Source organism: Neolamprologus brichardi, chromosome 1 (assembly GCF_056152115.1).
Source record: "Neolamprologus brichardi isolate AB-2024 chromosome 1, ASM5615211v1, whole genome shotgun sequence".
NCBI lineage: Eukaryota > Metazoa > Chordata > Actinopteri > Cichliformes > Cichlidae > Neolamprologus > Neolamprologus brichardi.
This window is the reverse complement of record NC_142104.1, coordinates 44,215,051-44,229,791: the sequence shown is the minus strand read 5'-3', so window position 1 is coordinate 44,229,791 and position 14,741 is coordinate 44,215,051. Positions and strand designations below refer to the sequence as shown.

General features: G+C 42.0%; 1 protein-coding gene across 2 annotated transcripts in view; it reads right to left on the bottom strand.

Annotated features, from left to right (window-relative positions):
* Nucleotides 1-344: 344 nt before the first annotated feature.
* adamts17 (ADAM metallopeptidase with thrombospondin type 1 motif, 17) overlaps nucleotides 345-14,741 on the bottom strand; it is a 94,888-nt gene continuing 80,491 nt past the window's right edge. For both annotated transcript variants that reach the window (XM_087842988.1, XM_087842993.1), the window contains exons 19-23: nucleotides 13,612-13,747; nucleotides 8,496-8,700; nucleotides 7,972-8,124; nucleotides 4,884-5,061; nucleotides 345-2,786 (exon numbers count right to left, since the gene is read on the bottom strand). In XM_087842988.1, the coding sequence (XP_087699114.1) occupies nucleotides 2,635-2,786; nucleotides 4,884-5,061; nucleotides 7,972-8,124; nucleotides 8,496-8,700; nucleotides 13,612-13,747 (824 nt within the window). In that variant the 3' untranslated portion in view covers nucleotides 345-2,634. The remainder of the gene's footprint in view (nucleotides 2,787-4,883; nucleotides 5,062-7,971; nucleotides 8,125-8,495; nucleotides 8,701-13,611; nucleotides 13,748-14,741) is intronic.

The following is a 14,741-nucleotide window of genomic DNA, read 5'->3' as shown; positions in this document are numbered from 1 at the left end:
GTTAGACACAAGTCAACACAAAATGCAGTTTCTACCTCCAGCATATCTCACTGTTTATAAGTGAATTCTAAAATATGAAAAAATGTCAAATTTCAAGATTTACATTTAGTCTTAAAAAAAGAGCACTTTCTAGGCTTTTTCAGAATTTTCAGCTGCACGTCACAAACCTTTAATCAAGTTTCAGGCAAAAATGTTCATAAATATAAAAGATACTTAAATCACAGCATAAAATATTTTTAATATTACATACAGTATTCTTCATAGAAAGTATAATTTTCATTTTATTAAATTAACCATCTATGACACGTCTTTATGCATGAATATACAAACAAATGCATGCATACACAAATACCCAGCTCTCAATCAGCACGGTGAAAAACACTTTCTATTGAAACTTTATTAATCAAACATGGTGTATGTGCAACTAACAAAGAACAGTACAAGAATAAAAAAGAATATTTATACCATAAGAAAAAAAGTATTGTCAAAACAATGGTATCAATCCACCAACAAATAAAAGCAGACAGCCATTAATTGTGAGGATCATACACGGACATCATCTGAATTCCACAAATGTGAAGTTATAAGATAGCACCATTCAACCAACTGTAAAACACGTTTATGAACTTTTATCATATGATGATACACACACCAACACGCATGTGTTCTCCCTGACTATATAAGGGAAATGAACTGGCATTCATACAGCACCTTCTAGTCTTACAGCTAAAAGCATTAAAGACCCCATGAAATTGATCAAGTATTACATTTTTTGGCCATTTGAGAAAAAATATTATATCTGGCTATTTTATCTGGATAATAATCACACTAGTAACTGATGTTCTTTTGAGCACCTTATACTGAGGAAAATACGCGCTTATAACGTTTGATTGGCAATTTTAAAAGAGGAAGAAGCAGCACCAGTGAGGTTTGAACAGGTTGAACAGAACTGTCAGCTGTGTCTACAACAAATACTGGTTCTGACGTGTGTTTGGCTCTATATGCAACTATACAGGTTAACTAGCATCAGGTCTTGGTGCATCTAATCAGATACTGCTAGTGAAATAGTTATATTCTACGGAGCCCCGCAGGGGACATGGGAGAAAAAAAAATTAAGACGGACTTTTGCGAGATCTCGCAAAACAAACTCGGGATCTCGCAAAACTTTTGCGAGATCTCGCTCGAGATCTAGCTCGAAGCTAACGGGAGGTCGAGACCTGCTACAGCCGGGAGGAACACCGTTTTCCCGGCACATCGTGCCTCAACCTCCTGGTCGGCCTCGAGCCAGCGTCCGAAGAATGCGGCTAAAATGTTTGCGAGATCCCGAGTTAGTTTTGCGAGATCTCCATCCAGCTTAATTTTTTTTTCTCCCATGTCCCCTGCGGGGCTCCGTAATATTCTTGCTCCTGATCACTGCAGGCAGTTTAAATGATTGAATTGTAAAATCTTACTATCAAACTAAAAAACATTAGCTGACCTAATTCCTTTGCACAACTTTATAAAAAACACAAACTACCAGGATCACAATTGACAGCAACTGCTATCACAACTAGAGATCAATGAGGTACATGAACGCTACGGCGAGGGGAAGCCAGGACTTTAGGTCAGGACGAGATATTGTGATCCCCACCCTCTGAGATGGATACCAAGCCCCCCCCCCAAAAAAAACTGATGCGTTCAAGGTGTTCAGTATGGCAGCTGGAAAACTGGACCCTTTTGGTCGATTACCAAGATTACGTGAAGTACGCTCTCAAGGTGTGACCATCACCAAAACCAACCAGCTCTGAATATCTCAGGCAGCAGTAACTTGAGAAATAAGAAGAGCAAGTAGAGGCACAGAGGCACTAATCATGTCTGCACAGGAACAAGCCAGATTGATAGAGGCTGGGATCTACCACACCAGGCAAGACCTCAGGTGCAGGCTGTGCAAAGAGGTCCCAAGATGCTAGCAGGCAGGGCATGCATGAATGCCACAACCGCATGGCTGGCATAGCATACAGGGATATGTGTGCCAAATAAAGCCTAGAAGTCCCAAGGTCAAAATGGAATAACCCCCTTAGGGTGGTGGAGAATGACTGAGCGCAAACCAAACACTACCAGAGCTCCAGAATTTGTTTTCATCTGCTACATTAGCTTTAAAACACCCGAGTAAGATCAGTGTGTCTTCTATTATAAGCCGGAGTGATTCAGTAGAGTTCTACAGTATTTTACAATGGCTCCTGATCATAGGCACATATTACAGTAATTTATTAATACTTACATAATGTTACTTAAACATTAAAAAAGTGACCAATGATTTGAAATCTGCTATATAACAGAAACAATACAAAAGAAGGAGAGGGGAAAGTTCATGCTGACTCTGAATCACATGTTGTTTAGTGGACCTGCCAGGTTATTATACAACACACATTTGTCACTTGCTGCGTACAATAAAGTTTGTTCTTTGTTTTTGTCTACAGCAAGTGAAATATCAGATATTTTCTAATGTGCATTAAAATTACAAGCTACATATTCTTGTTTCCAGTATACATTTATGTATACTTACCTTTTTTTGTTTTAAATAAAAAAACCCAAAGATTTTCTGTATTTATCAGTATTATATAACATTTAAAAGGGAGTATGTGCTTTTGGTTATTAGCGCTTGTGCAGTATTTTGTTGGCATAAAAGACCCGACAGGTTTCACAGCATCGTTGGTACCACCTCATGTCCTGACAAAGGTCTTTATCCCGGATCACATGACAGTACACTGTCCACCTGTCCCCCAAGCACTTGTAGGTCAGAGCAGCTGTTGGGGTGGAAGAGAAGAAAGCAGCAATTCAGTATATTTAGGAGATGTGAGAGTCTTGTTAAATGTTAATAAAAGTGTACTTCATTAGCAATGCCTTCCCAGCAATCAATCGTATCTTTTTACCAGTGACAAATTGAGTGGGATCATTCCATTTTTGTCAAAAATATTTACTTAAGTTCTAACAATGTCCTCCTAAGCATTTCTTTTAATTCCCCATTATACTACTTTGGCTTGTAATTAAATTATATTGCCAAAAATGTTAACCCACCTAAATAATTGATGTTCTAATCACTTCCACATAACCACAAGCGTGTAAAGTTAAGCACCTAGGCATGCAGAATGCTTCTGCAAACAGGAGTTCATTGAATTCCAGCATGGTGCTGTGATGGGATGCCACCTGTGCATCCCATCACAGCACCATGCTACTAAATATTCCACAGTTAGTGGCAAAGCAGAATCGACTGTGAATGACAGCAACTCAGCCATGAAGTGTTAGGCCAGCATCCCGGTCAGTGGATACTGAGGCACATAATGCGCAGGGGCAGCCAATTTTCTGCAAAGTTGCTACAGACCTCTAAACTTCATGGGGTCTTCAGATTAGCTCAATAACAGTTTGGGTTTCTATGGTCGAGCCTTACACCACCAAGTGTAGAGCAGTAGAGGCGTGTTCTCTGGAGTGTTGAATCACGCTTCTCCATTTCAGGTTACCAGCTTTGTTGGAACAGTTTGGGAATGCCTCCTTCCTGCTCCAACATGACTGTGCACCAGTGCAAAAAGCAAGGTCTATAGAAACATTCGCAGAGCCAGTTTGGTGTGGAAGAACTTAACTGAGTCCTGACATCAACCAGATAGAACACTTTTAGGAACTAGAGCATATATACTGACAGCCATGCCTTCTGTTTGACCTGAAAAATGAGCTTCTGAAAGAATAGTTAAAAAAATTCCCATAAGCATACTCCTATACCTTGTGGAAAGCCTTCACAGAGGAGTTGAAGCTATTATAGCTGCATAGGGTAGGACAACATCATGTTAAATAAAGAATGGACTGTCACTCAAGTACATATGCATGTAGAGATGGAATTGAGAACCGGTTCCCAGTCGTCCAACTCCTTGGAACTGTTATCAATCTCATTTACCGGTTCAATTTGCATTAGCACTACAATCAGCTGATTTCAATTCTCACTGGTTCAGGCTACAGTATGGATGGGAACATAACTTTAATTTTTATTGCACAAATGGATAAGAGCATGGTAAAGTGGAAATTGTATCCAGGACAAAAACAACTCCATTATGCTGCAAACACACATTTGGCTCTTTGCAAGCATCTGGACAGGCAGCATGCTAATGCTAAGTTAGCCAGCTAGCATGCTAACGCTTAGCTAGCCAAGAAACCAGAGTGACGCTAGAGCCGAGTGTTTGCTGACACTAGCCCAACAGCCAGACACTGAACTTCAACAGGTAACACAAATAAAAGAGCAGTCAGTTGCAGACTCTTTATGCTTAGAACTTTCCTTTTTGCTAAAGCAAATAGTTAGGGCTGGATCAGGTAACTCTGAATCCTCCCTTAGTTATGCTGCAACAGGTGTAGGCTGTGGGGGGATTCCCATGAGTATTTCTTCGTCAGTCACCTTTCTCACTCAAAATGCATTAATACAGTGGTTCCCAAATTTTTTTTGCTAGGTCCCCTTTGTTTTACAAGAAAAATGTTCGTGCCCCCCCACCACCACCTGGGAACATATTTGGCGATGCTTCATCTCCTGCTTTGCTTTTGTGTGGGAGCCCCGTCAAAAAACCTGTCAATTATGGTGACAGTGTCCTCATTTTTTTTTTCTTTTCATACCGCGCCCCGCCTGCAATGGCTCTGTGGGCTCCACACTTTGGGAACCTCTGCATTAACAGACCTCTCTGCATTAAATCGTACTTATTATTAATCTCTGTCTCTCTTAGTTCTTTAAACTACAAAGCAGCTGTTTTCTTGGTGTTCTACAACTTGAGGAAGCTTTAGCTGTTCAGTAGGTAAAGGTGAATCTGTACTGTGTGCAACATCTCTTTATCCTTTAAAAATGCAAACTGCAGTTGCGATCAGTGTCTCACCTAGCCTAGGGGAGGTGATGGTATTCGCATTAATTTTCTCATCACAGTTCCCACTGTGACAGGATCGATATGTTGGTGGTCTCAGCATCACAGAGCAGTTGTTACCATGTCGACCAGTCACTTTGTGCATACACTGAACCACCCGTGACTGCAGTCCCTTTCCACAGGATGATGAGCACTGAAACAGCAAATGAAAAGTGCCAGTTTGCAGAGGTTTTACTAAACTTTTTAAATGGAACAGTAAAATTATCATTTTACAGGTGAGAACTCTTAAGAGCAAGGAAATACTACAGTAGGAATTAATTTATTCATCTTTTAACAGCATTGTTTTAAACAGAGGTAGATTATTTCAAACACAGATTATTTCCACACAGCGTGGATATAGACATCACTTTACAAAAGGATGAGAGTACAATGGTAAATTGCAAACTGTCCCCAGAACAGAAACAACCACATTATACTGCTATAACTTTAGCTCTTTACTCCAAAAGTTGATTCTGTTAATCTGGACGTAGCGTTTCAAGAAACGTTTCGTCATCATCCAAGTGACTTCTTCAGTCTCAGCTGACTGCAGGTTTCCCCGATCTTATAAACAGGACATTTGCATAATGACTGAAACCAGCCCACTGAAGGAACAATGGGCTGGGAGGTCTTTTATGTACAGTGGGGCAAAAAAGTATTTAGTCAGCCACCGATTGTGCAAGTTCCCCCACTTAAAATGATGACAGAGGTCAGTAATTTGCACCAGAGGTACACTTCAACTGTGAGAGACAGAATGTGAAAAAAAAAATCCATGAATTCACATGGTAGGATTTGTAAAGAATTTATTTGTAAATCAGGGTGGAAAATAAGTATTTGGTCAATAACAAAAATACAACTCAATACTTTGTAACATAACCTTTGTTGGCAATAACAGAGGTCAAACGTTTACTATAGGTCTTTACCAGGTTTGCACACACAGTAGCTGGTATTTTGGCCCATTCCTCCATGCAGATCTTCTCAAGAGCAGTGATGTTTTGGGGCTGTCGCCGAGCAACACGGACTTTCAACTCCCGCCACAGATTTTCTATGGGGTTGAGGTCTGGAGACTGGCTAGGCCACTCCAGGACTTTCAAATGCTTCTTACGGAGCCACTCCTTTGTTGCTCGGGCGGTGTGTTTTGGATCATTGTCATGTTGGAAGACCCAGCCTCGTTTCATCTTCAAAGTTCTCACTGATGGAAGGAGGTTTTGGCTCAAAATCTCACGATACTTGGCCCCATTCATTCTGTCCTTAACACGGATCAGTCGTCCTGTCCCCTTGGCAGAAAAACAGCCCCATAGCATGATGTTTCCACCCCCATGCTTCACAGTAGGTATGGTGTTCTTGGGATGCAACTCAGTATTCTTCTTCCTCCAAACACGACGAGTTGAGTTTATACCAAAAAGTTCTACTTTGGTTTCATCTGACCACATGACATTCTCCCAATCCTCTGCTGTATCATCCATGTGCTCTCTGGCAAACTTCAGACGGGCCTGGACATGCACTGGCTTCAGCAGCGGAACACGTCTGGCACTGCGGGATTTGATTCCCTGCCGTTGTAGTGTGTTACTGATGGTGACCTTTGTTACTTTGGTCCCAGCTCTCTGCAGGTCATTCACCAGGTCCCCCCGTGTGGTTCTGGGATCTTTGCTCACCGTTCTCATGATCATTTTGACCCCACGGGATGAGATCTTGCGTGGAGCCCCAGATCGAGGGAGATTATCAGTGGTCTTGTATGTCTTCCATTTTCTGATGATTGCTCCCACAGTTGATTTTTTCACACCAAGCTGCTTGCCTATTGTAGATTCACTCTTCCCAGTCTGGTGCAGGCCTACAATTCTTTTCCTGGTGTCCTTCGAAAGCTCTTTGGTCTTGGCCATGGCGGAGTTTGGAGTCTGACTGGTTGAGGCTGTGGACAGGTGTCTTTTATACAGATGATGAGGTCAAACAGGTGCCATTCATACAGGTAACGAGTGGGGGACAGAAAAGCTTCTTACAGAAGACGTTACAGGTCTGTGAGAGCCAGGGATTTTCCTTGTTTGAGGTGACCAAATACTTATTTTCCACCCTGATTTACGAATAAATTCTTTACAAATCCTACCATGTGAATTCATGGATTTTTTTTTCACATTCTGTCTCTCACAGTTGAAGTGTACCTCTGGTGCAAATTACTGACCTCTGTCATCATTTTAACTTGCACAATCGGTGGCTGACTAAATACTTTTTTGCCCCACTGTATGTATGTATGTATATATATATACATACATACATACATATTACATACATATTACAGAGAAATGTCTCTTTCCAAAATAAAAACTATACTATACGCTTCTTCTGGGCTATATTCTCAGCAGCATATTAAACATATCAGGTCTCCATAAGGAGAATCATGTGCTAACGGCTGTCTAAATGACTCGGGTAAAGTTTGTAGCATGCGTGCTTGTTGTTTTTGTCTGCTTCCACTTGTCTTTGCACGAGGATGATGTCGGAGTAAATGTGCAGTCATATTCGTTGTGTTCCCACTAGTGCTGTCAGCGTTAATCTGAAATGACGTTAACGCCACAACACGGCAAATCTCCATTAACAAGCTACCGCGGATCACCCCGTGCGTGGGGCTGGACGGCGTCAACACGTTAACGAGCTAACTGCGCTAACGCACTAGTTCCCAACAATGTAATTGAGCATTGCGTGGCACATCCGACATACTGTTTTACTTTAGTCCATGACGCGCTTACCTTCAGGGTCATACGTCACATGAAGACCAAAATAGTTCCAAACGAGGTTCAATTTGCCATGTTACAACGAGCTTAGCTTCTGTCTTGCTAGATCGCTCAGTGGATCTGTGCTCGACAGTGCAGCCTAGGCGGAGTAGTTGAACGCAGATCCACTGAGCGCTCAACACAGACAGCATCGTCAGAAGAAAAGTTGATAAAATAAATTAAAAAATGTTGTATTGTTCGATACATATGTGTACCGAACCGAAAGCACTGTATCGAACGGTTCAATAATGATACGAGTATCGTTGCTCTCCTAATAGGTAGATATGAATTTGCTTTTGTCATACCTTGGACCAGTCTCCGGTTTTCCATTCGTAACATTTGGAGAAGTCCTCACAATATTCTTCTTGAGTTGGCTGGGACAATGGATCACACAGACCCTGAGGGTTTGTACACAACACTGTACGTCTGCGGACACCTTGACCACAATTTGATGAACACTGGAGAAAAGAATAAGAAAGAAATGTCTTGATGCAGTCTCAATCATCCAGGTAAGTAAATCTCCAAAAGTTGATTCTGTTAGATTAAAATCCAAGGGTTTTTTGATCCTATGCTACTTAAAGGAGCTGACATGAACATTTGCATTCTTGACACTGCAGCAAAATTACATCTGAAGGAATCTGGCAGATGCTTACAGAAGCATCTGCCAATATTCTGGGAGAGGAATTTGATTCAGTTTTCAAATCAGTACACCTCTTACAGGATGCACTTAATCTTACAGATTAAATACATCCGGTATACTCTTAAGGGCTCTTCTTACAGTTTCATGTTTTCTTAAAATTAAAGTACAGAAAGTGTGCATGTGCCATACCTTGGACCATTCTGAAGCCTCCCACGCTGTGAGGCAAAGGCGGCCCTCGCAGCCCTGTAAAACAGGAGGTTTTCCTCCTTGGCAGTACAGGTCCCTGGTGTGGATGACTGAACCATTCTGTAGGTGGTAAAGACACAACACCTCCCTCTGCTGATGACCTTTACCGCAAGTGACAGAACAAGGCCCCCACTCACCTGTCATCCACCTGTGAAAAATATCAGTTGTTTACATTTTGAGTTCATTCATACCAATGGAATTGAATTGAATTGTAGAATTGTAGAACAAACAAGGATTAATTAAATTTAGAACAAACAAGGATGTAACTTCTGTGATGTTATCCACTGGTTAGAGCAGTGTTTCCCAACCTTTTGGAGCCACAGCACATATTTCACATTATGAAAGTCACAGGGCACAGCATCAAACAAAGATGTCACAGAAAGCATATTGATCATTTTTCCCTGTGCACCAGGCGTAGTGGATTTGGTTCGGTTTGTCCCCAGTAGACCTTTGTTGCTTTCTTCTGACCACTGCTCATACTAGGGTCTTCATCTGAGTCAGTTTTCTCCAGGACTCAGGTCAGACTGAACACTTTTTCTTTTCAAATACAGTGGAACCCCGACTTACGAAATTAATTTGTTGCAGAGGGTCTTTCGCAAGTCAAAATGTTCGTAAGTCGAAGCAAATTTTTCCATCGCCTTTTGAGTGAGGCGATGCTGGCTGAAGATGAAGTTCTTGGTGGAGGTGGCGGAGGTTGAAGAAAGCATACGTATGAATGGATACATACGTACGTGTACATGTACATAACATTATTGACTTTAATTTTATTTTTTTTTTTAATTTTCTATTTTATCTATTTCATTTTGCCGTACCTCGGGCAGAAACATTGCCGTTAAGTGCCTTCGTAACTTGAATTTTTCGTTAAATGGGGTCTTTGTAAGCCGGGGTTCCGCTGTATTTATCTATTGCTATTACGCACTGCGTCGTCTTACGGCGTGACTCATTTAATTAGAACAGGTAGTTGTGCTGTCCTCTAGTGGAAGAGAATGCTCATTACGCTGATCGCTTACAGTACTAATCAGGTGGAACCAGATGATCTTCCATGGCACACCTGATCATGTTTCACGGCACACCTGTGGGCTCTAACACTGGGTTATAGAATATCCATTGTGAAACCTTGAACTGATCATTTCTGTCATCACTCGGGTGAAGTTATTTTCCTAAATTACAAAACTACCTGCAGCATCTAGTGCTCTGAAAATGCAATTACAATGACACCTCGGTGGAGAAAAAAAGTAGATTGTGTTATCTCACCAGGATTGGGGCTATTGGGCCCCACCGTGAATAAGGGTCAGACTCAGGGTAGGGACTCCATTGTCCCCAGTTGGGTCACTTTCCTACTGTGGGATTTCCATGCATATGTGGGAAATAGCCCCATGGTTAGTGAGAGCACACTGTGAAAGTCTGGAAGAGACCCTGGTCTGTGAGAATTCCCACTTCTAGCAAAGCTTCAACAGCATGCGAGTCGGAAGACTGGGGACATTGAGTCTGAGTGGACAATGTCCATACCTGCACTGTCAAAGCTCTGCCCCCAAGCTCTATAGAGCTATAACGGTTAGTGATGGTGATGGAATCGAGAACCGGATTGCCAGCCTATATCTATCCTGCTTATCGGTTCTTGCACTCTCGCTACGATAAGCTGATTTCAGTTCGCATGTCGGAGGAGTACAATAACTGGACATTACTTTTTTTTTTTATTGCACAAACAACAAACACAAAAACAAGCGCGGTAAAGTGGAGACTGCTTCAGGACAGAAACTACTGCATTATACTGTTGACAAAATTTCGGCTCTTCGTGAGCACCTGCACAGACAGCATGCTAATGCTAACCTAGCCAAGAACCCAGAGTGCTGTTAAAGCTGAGTAAATGCTGACCCCAGCCCACTACTGTGATAAAGTGAGCCATCCTTTGCGGTGATTGTTTGGCTCTCAGCGAAGGCACTTCTTCTCCTCTCCTCTCCCTTATCTTCCCTGCTTAGCTTCTTATGTCCTTGTCTTGTCTTGTGTTTTTTAATTACTTTTCCCTGGAACACTCTCTCACAGTCTGTTCTCTAAAACTGCTTCTTAACTCAGATAAAACTGAGGTCATTGTACTCGGCGCTGAAAAGCTTAGAAATATGGTATCTAACCAGATTCTTACTCTGGATGGCATTACCTTGGCCTCCAGTAACACTGTGAGGAACCTTGGAGTCATTTTTGACCAGGATATGTCCTTCAACGCACATATTAAACAAATATGTAAGACTGCGTTCTTCCATTTGCGCAACATCTCTAAAATTAGAAATATCCTGTCTCAGAGTGACGCTGAAAAACTAGTTCATGCATTTATTACTTCCAGGCTGGACTACTGCAATTCATTATTATCAGGATGTCCAAAAAACTCACTGAAAAGCCTTCAGCTAATCCAAAATGCTGCAGCAAGAGTACTGACAGGGACTAGAAAGAGAGAGCATATTTCTCCTGTTTTGGCTTCCCTTCATTGGCTTCCTGTTAAATCCAGAATTGAATTCAAAATCCTGCTCCTCACATACAAGGTCTTAAATAATCAGGCCCCATCTTATCTTAATGACCTTGTAGTACCATATCACCCTATTAGAGCACTTCGCTCCCGCTCTGCAGGCCTACTTGTTGTTCCTAGAGTATTTAAAAGTAGAATGGGAGGGAGAGCCTTCAGTTTTCAGGCCCCTCTTCTGTGGAACCAGCTTCCAGTTTGGATTCGGGAGACAGACACTATCTCTACTTTTAAGATTAGGCTTAAAACTTTCCTTTTTGCTAAAGCATATAGTTAGGGCTGGACCAGGTGACCCTGAATCCTCCCTTAGTTATGCTGCAATAGATGTAGGCTGCCGGGGGATTCCCATGATGCATTGAGTTTTTCCTTTCCAGTCACCTTTCTCACTCACTATGTGTTAATAGACCTCTCTGTATTGAATCATATCTGTTATTAATCTCTGTCTCTCTTCCACAGCATGTCTTTTATCCTGTCTTCCTTCTCTCACCCCAACCGGTCGCAGCAGATGGCCCCGCCCCTCCCTGAGCCTGGTTCTGCCGGAGGTTTCTTCCTGTTAAAAGGGAGTTTTTCCTTCCCACTGTCGCCAAAGTGCTGCTCATAGGGGGTCATATGATTGTTGGGTTTTTCCTCTGTATCTATGAAGCGCCTTGAGGCGACTTTTGTTGTGATTTGGCGCTATATAAATAAAATTGAATTGAATTGAAATTGAATTGAATTGAATAAAACCTAAAAGAGGAATTATGGATTTGATCAACTGGTCCCTAAATGCAATTGACACCCCTTTCTCAACGAGAAGTCTGGGCTCGGGTGAGCCTGAGTGCTGAAGATATCTACCTATTCGGAACCATGGTAACAGGGTTCTGGCGGATCGGAGCTGGCTTGGCCCTGACTTATTGAAGAATTAAGGAAGCGGAACCGGCTGTTCAAACCCCCACAAGGCTGCCCGCTGGGATTGAAATGATGGGAGAGGCGTGAGTTTCTCAAAATGGGCTCATTGAGTGCAGCACAGATAAGATCTTGGAGAGGCTACGGCTGCCGTGAATACTCAGAATAAGATCTCTGACTGCAGACTGGATACATCTCGGAAGGGCCAGCTCGGAATAACATCTCTGGGCGCAAATTGGATGACATCTCGGGGAGGCACACTGCCGTGAGTTCTCAGAATCGGCTCCTTGAGCACAAGAAATGACAACATCACAGAACGCAAGTATGGCGAAGCTCGCGGCTCTCCAACGGGAGATTGAGAGACCAGTGTTGGACTGTAGAACTGCTTTGAAATTCATATGAGCTGTTCGCACTAAAGTAAAAAGCACCATCACTTCATGCGGATACCCCTTTGGCGCCAGCGGCGGTCTCGAGGCTGGAGCCGAAAAACAACACCCTGATAACGACTGTGTTTAGTCTGTTCCTTCCCATTCCATGCAAGGCCACCTGGGTTGGCTGGAAGACTGTTTACTTAGCCTGGCAGGGCGAAGGACACTGTCTCAGCTGAACTATGGACACACACACACATACATATACACTGATAAGCACTCACTCATCCCCCTCCCTTTCCAAACGCCTTTGATGCTTGTACACTGCGGGGGAACATGGCGGGTCTATGTGCCGCGCTGGAATGGTAGTGCTGTGCAGGGCGGCTGCTGTGTTCGCTTCGTATTACTCCTCACCCCCCACCCAATCCTGTGGCTTGTCATGTCTTTCACAAAGTTGTCCTGTGGACATTTATGTGCTTTTTGTGCAGAGGAGTTTTTTTGTTTCCTGTTCTCATGCTGTCCTACCATGGAAGCATGAGTAGAGGTCTCTTTTTTTCCTCTTGTACTTTCCCATTGTAGTGTATATTTCAGTGTTTTTCTGTAACGCTATCGATCTCCGACTTGTATCCCCATGTAATGTCTGTGTTGTGTGTGTAAGGTCGGGGGGGGGGGGGGGGGGGGGTCCATTTCACTGCAGGGCAACCTGCATGTGGTGAATAAAGCTTTGATAGATTGATTGATTGATTGATTTTTCTAAAGTCGAATCACCATGGTGATTGCTGTGAAGTCTCTTTGTGCTGGTTTTCATCTTTGAAAACAAACAGGACACAAAAAGAAATTACTTCATCAACTTATTGTGCTTCATAGTGCAATGAATGCTCCTAAAACCCCCAAAACATTGACCTATTGATAACCAACTTTGTATAGCACTTTGGTCATCCTGTGTGGGTTTTTAAATCTGCTTATAAATAAATTGCTTGATTGACTGATCGAACTACAGTCTGAATATGGCCTAAAAATGATTGAGAAAATGAAGTATGACCTGAGATTTCGTGTGATTACTGAGTTTTGTAGGAAAGTATACATATTTTGTTATTTGTATCTTCTGTTATGTTATTATTACAACTACATCATCACTGCTGTAACAAAAGAGTTTCTAAAAATGGGCTAAATAATGTATAACTATTATGTCATACTGTACCTATTCCAATGGCTATTTGTGTGTGTGTGTGTGTGTGTGTGTGTGTGTGTGTGTGTGTGTGTGTGTGTGTGTGTGTGTGTCTCTCTCTCTCACCGGTACTGGCAGGGGTGAATGTTGCAGAGACGTACTTGCGGTTGCGGTCGGTTTTCAGGTTGACAGTAACTATTGTTGACAACCTCCATAGTTTTGTTGACTATCCTCATACATGAAACCACTGTCCTCCTCTCTCCTGTACAAAACACACACAGACACACATACAAACACACATATGTGTAAGCGCTATACCTTATCCCACACGTTATAAAATACCAGAAAAGAGCCGGGAATAAGACGTTTTTTATCCCATTTCTGCTGAGGTACCCATAAAAATCAGAGTGGCAGTTTCTTTCTTTTTTCTGTTTTATTGTTATCATCCGAATCTTAATGGCCTAATTTGTTTTGATATATGTCTTTATATCAGTTAGTGCTTGCTGTATTGGGCCTGATATGTCAAATTACATGTGCAAAACTTTATAAATAAAGAGGGGAAGAAAAAAAAATCAGAGTGGCTGAGAGAATTGAGTGAGGGACTTAAGGGGGAAAATGCAACACCTTTTTAATAACAACATATTAACTACTTTATATTATAAAGTAGTGTCTGAGTTTTAACTAGTTGGACTTAGTGCTTAGTGCTTTTCTAGTCTATTGGGTTAGGGTTAGGGTTATGCAAGGGTATGCAAGATGCCACATTCCCCCATTCACATACAGTGATACTAGAATTTTACTCTACATCAACCTTTCTGTTGTACAGTTTATTTGCTGTTATGGATAAAAAGTCTTTTTTGTGTTTCAAAATAGCTGATAACCATTCGCTGATAGCTGCCAACATCTGCGAACAAATATGATTCTAGAAAGTGGTTCTATATAGTGTGTAACTGTTAATATAGAGCGTTATTACATTTATTGCTAATGCAATCATATGGCACACTGACCTCTGAGGATTTTAGATGCACTCATCATCAGAAAGGTTGCTGACCCTTGCTCTAAGAGAAACGTCACTCATCCAAGTGACGTCTTCAGTGTCAGCTAACTGCAGGTTTCCTCATGCTTATAAACAGTACTTTTTCACAGTGACTGAAACTAGCAGCACTGGCAAACAATGGGCTATAAATGTGTTAATCTAAGCTGGGCATTTTTCAAAGGTGAGAAGGCACCTAAAGAAGCTCCAGGCAATGCAGGAGAGA